This window comes from Petaurus breviceps, unplaced genomic scaffold (genome assembly GCF_028583685.1).
Source record: "Petaurus breviceps papuanus isolate PSGF00001 unplaced genomic scaffold, PetGlider_PUasm1.0 462, whole genome shotgun sequence".
NCBI lineage: Eukaryota > Metazoa > Chordata > Mammalia > Diprotodontia > Petauridae > Petaurus > Petaurus breviceps.
This window is the reverse complement of record NW_027186347.1, coordinates 37,123-41,376: the sequence shown is the minus strand read 5'-3', so window position 1 is coordinate 41,376 and position 4,254 is coordinate 37,123. Positions and strand designations below refer to the sequence as shown.

General features: G+C 48.1%; 1 protein-coding gene across 1 annotated transcript in view; it reads left to right on the top strand.

The window, feature by feature from the left end:
• Positions 1–2,420: 2,420 nt before the first annotated feature.
• Positions 2,421–4,254, top strand: part of LOC138171725 (immunoglobulin superfamily member 1-like) — a 15,943-nt gene continuing 14,109 nt past the window's right edge. The window contains exons 1-2 of the mRNA XM_069101359.1: positions 2,421–2,796; positions 3,780–3,797. Coding sequence (XP_068957460.1) covers positions 2,421–2,796; positions 3,780–3,797 — 394 coding nt within the window. The remainder of the gene's footprint in view (positions 2,797–3,779; positions 3,798–4,254) is intronic.

Here is a 4,254-nt window from a genome sequence, read left to right as displayed (position 1 = left end):
TTATTCCTATAGATTTGACTCAGTTCTCCTTATATTTTAGAAATGAGGTTTTTATCAGAGACACTGGCTGTAAAAATTCACACTTTCTACTTCCCTCCTAAACTTGGTTGCATTGACTTTGTTTGTACAAAAACATTTCAATTCAATGTAAGGAAAATTGTCCATTTTTCATTTTGTAATATTCTATATCTGTTGTTTCATCACAAATTCTTCCCTTCTTTATAAATCTGACTGCTAAACTATTCCTTGATCTCCCAGATTGATTATACTATCAACCTTTACATCTAAATTGTGAACCCATTTGGACTGGTATGCATTGTAAAATATTGGTTATCGGCTTCCTTGAAATGCATATTTACTGCTTTATATTTAGAATTCTCTCATTTTCTTCTGTGCAAATGGTAATGCTTTTATCTTTATTTTCTTATTTTGAACTTAAGCTTAAATATTTAAGCTTATACATATACATATATATATATTTCCTATCTTATTGTGTATTTATGCTTTAGTATTTAAGTCAAAATTAGAAAAACATTTTTAAAAGAAAGGAGAGAAATTAGGGACATTTTCCACCTTCCCATGCCTAACAGATTGCATACATCCCAAAATAGCTAGTCCCTATCCATTGTTACCACCCTCCACACTCCCAGGTTATTCCTGGAATCTTTTCAGCACCAGCCTCCTTCTGGATACCACATTCAAATGGATACCTTCACTAACTTGAACATGTATAGTGTCTGTGAACTGTGACCCTTCAGTGACCCCCCCCCTCCCTGGACAGATAATCAGCTGACCTAACTAGAGTGAGCATCTCCAACATGCCTAACCCCTCAATAGAGTTTAGGCTTCATGAGGGCAGTCTTGTTTCTCTTTTGTCTTTGCAATTCTAACATGTAGGACAAGGGCAGGTCACACAGAAGGAGCTGAACAAATGGTCACAGAATTTGAGCTGGGTCTTATCTAGGCTGGAGGCTGTCTATTCTATGGGAATCCATATGAGAAAAACACAGGGTGATGATGGGGCTAGGAAGCAAAGAGAGTCAGTTCTGCTCACCTGGGGCTCCAGAGACCCCCTGGGTCAATGGTCAGCTGCACAAGAAGGTGCAATATCTGAGGAAACTGAAAATGTGCTGTCAGGGGTATGGCCAGTGATGCCTGGGGTGAAAGGTGCAGCCATTGGGGCAGCCTAAAGGAAAGGCAGAACCGGAGGCACTTACACACCTGGAGGGTGGGCACCTGGCCTGATTTACTCTAGCACCTGGACAAGGTTCCAAACTTCAGCAGGTTTGTGGGTAGGAAGGCCAGAATTTAAGTCTGGCTTTGGGAACCTGGCAAGGTGCCTTAACCTCTACCTAGCTCAGTATTCTCATCTGTAAGATGGGGATCATATTGTTGTGAGGCTGAAGTGAGGCAGCATCGGTAAGTCATGTTGCAAACCTGAAAGTGCTAAGTCAATGTCAACCATTGTTGGAATTATTGCTGCTGTTTTTCTTGCTATTTGTTCCAAAGAGCAGAGGATGAGACTGACCCAAAGTCACACCACACATGAAACTTGTGCTCAGAAGTCAACTGAGTGGAGGATCTGAGGCCGAGCCTTCCAGGCCATGGCCTTAGGCCTTTGGCCAATCTAGGCCCATTCAGGGTGAGGCTTTCATGGTGATGGGACAGTCATGTTCTGGCAAGTCTCAGGATTTTGGGTCATGGTCCCCTTCAGTGGTCTTCAATACCAGTTACCCACCAGAGTCATTGGTCCTTGCCAGGTTACATTTACCTTAAAACTCTCTGGTCCTCTCAGAGCTACGACTTGAAGGACCATGATCCCTCAGTCATCAGTATAAGAGCGGAAATTGTGAGGCCTGGTTTTTGGGGTGTAAGGCAGCAGGGCTGCCCACCACATCCTGGGCTAGCTTCTCTCCACCTACCTTTTTCCTTCTGCACATTAGAGGCTGGGCAGCCCAGGACAGAGCTGAAGATCCATCATGGGACCCACAATCACCTCACTGTTCTCCATTGGTAAGTGCCCAGGGTCAGGTATAGAGAAGGAGGGACATTGTGATAAGGTCCTTGGCTGGCTGACTCTCCAGCACAGAAGGAACTTTTAGGAGGAGACAGAATCATCCTGGAAAGAGCAGGAGCCCAGGGTCTGCTCAAAGCCCTCTTCCTTCATATTCTGACCAAAGCAGAATTAGAGGCTCAGGGTCTTTGGGGAGAGCTGGGGATGGGTCAGTGTGGGCTGGAGGGCAGGCATCAATAACCTGAGCTTCTCTTACAGGGCTGTGTCTGGGCTGGGTGGTGAGAGCACAGATAGGTGAGTCCTGCCCCCCAACATCCCACTGTTCTTATTTCACTGCTTATCTCAAACCAAACCAGGAATCCACTCCCAGGATAATTGGGGAAGGAAGCATGGTATGTTACATTAAATGGATGGGGTGATTGAGGAAGGGGCTTCAGAATCCAGAGGTGAGAGAAATGCTGTGGCCAGAGGAATTCCTACAACTCTGGACTCTGTTTCCTTCTCAGACCCCCTTCCCAGGCCCGCCCTCTGGGCTATCCCGAGTCCTGTGGTTCCTGAGGGAGCAGATGTGACCCTCAGGTGCCAGGGCAACCTGGGGAGTGACCGCTTCCAGCTCTGGAGGGAAGGAGAGCTCAGAGAGGAGAGAAATGACTCCTGGCAGCAGGCAGAGTTCGTGCTCAAGAGTGTGGATGCCTCCAGATATGGGAGAAGCTACAGATGCCGCTCTGGGCAGGGGCCCTTGTGGTCAGAGCTCAGTGAGCCCCTGGCCCTGGTGGTGACAGGTGAGGGGGTACTGGTCTGCAGCCATCCCTAGTGGGGAGGGGCCGGTCCTGAGAGGGGAGCCCAGAGCCCTCTTTGGGGAGTCACCTACAAATTGGAGAAAATCTCACCATCATTCCTCTCCAGGCTCTGGGAACCCCTTGTTCACAGCACATTTTAAAGGCATAGTGTCAGGGCCAAGATTTGAACCCACATCTCCCAGCCACAAGACTAAGATCTTTCCCAATCTGGTCAGTAGCCCTGGTGACCCAACCAGGAGAGCTGGGCTGCTCTTCCCTTAGAGGATACACAGCAGCCTTTGGGAGAAGGGGACCTCATTTTTACTAGAACAAACTTATTCTAGATAAACTTCATGAATCCTCTGAGGCCCAGATTGGGATCACCCAGTCTGTCCATTTGTGTCTCTCCTTGTTTCCTTCTAGTCTCACTAAATTCCCATCAGTTTGAACAGATGACAAGAACACATCTCCTGACATTGCTCACGCTGTTCTTTCTGCCTGGGATGCCTTTCCCACCTTCTTCTCTCACTTTCCTACACATCCTTAAAGCCCAGCTTAGATCCTGGGTGTTCCACAAATTTGTCTCTGACTGCATCAAATGGTACGGTCGTGGCTCTTGGCCCTCCCAGTGTGGTGCCTACACCTCTCTCACGTGCCTTCTCTGGATCTAGGGCTCTTCCCATCACCCAGGCTGCTGGCCATCTGGTGTGTGTTATAAGGCAGTCTGCTGAAGGGGGAAGGAGCTGGAGATCATGATTCTGTGGGGGGTTGAAACACAGCCCCCTCCCCTCCCACCCTGGCCCACGTACTAGCTCGGTGACTGTGGGAAAGTGCCAGACCTTCTGTGGACATGACATGAAGCTTATGAGCTTATTTTTTATGAGGTTATTTAATTGGGTCATTTGTGCTCAAACCCTTGTGATCCCTGGCATTGTGAGGGGGGGGGGTAAATCTTCCCTAAGCCTTTTGTGTTTCCCCATCCCTAGGCAGCATGTTCCTGAGAGGTGAGTTATCAGTCAGAGAAAGAAAACTAGAGAAAATCTAATTCCTCCTAGAACACCATGGAGGGAGCTCCTCTCCCCATTCTCCCAGCCCCTGCCCACTTATGGACACACAGAGCCCTGCCAGCTCTGCTCTGGCTTCACTGAGGGGTGGGTAGGGGGCGGCAGGACAGGAACCTGGCAGCATAAAGCCATGGAGGGGAGTAGAGCCCAGGACTGGGAATCCGGGTTTCTGTCTAACCTCCAGTCATGGGGTTATAGGGAGAAAAGTGTTTTACAAACGTTAAAACTCAAGGGAAAAGTCTGAATCTGCCATTGATGTTACATTTGGATTCTGCCTTGGTTCAGCAGGAACAGGTTGTAGGGACAGAGCTGGGCTAGTTGGAGGGGTAAGAAGAGGAGGAGGTGGGGGACAGGGACTTCCTCTTTCTTCTGTAGAGAGTGGTAACATTTTATCTAA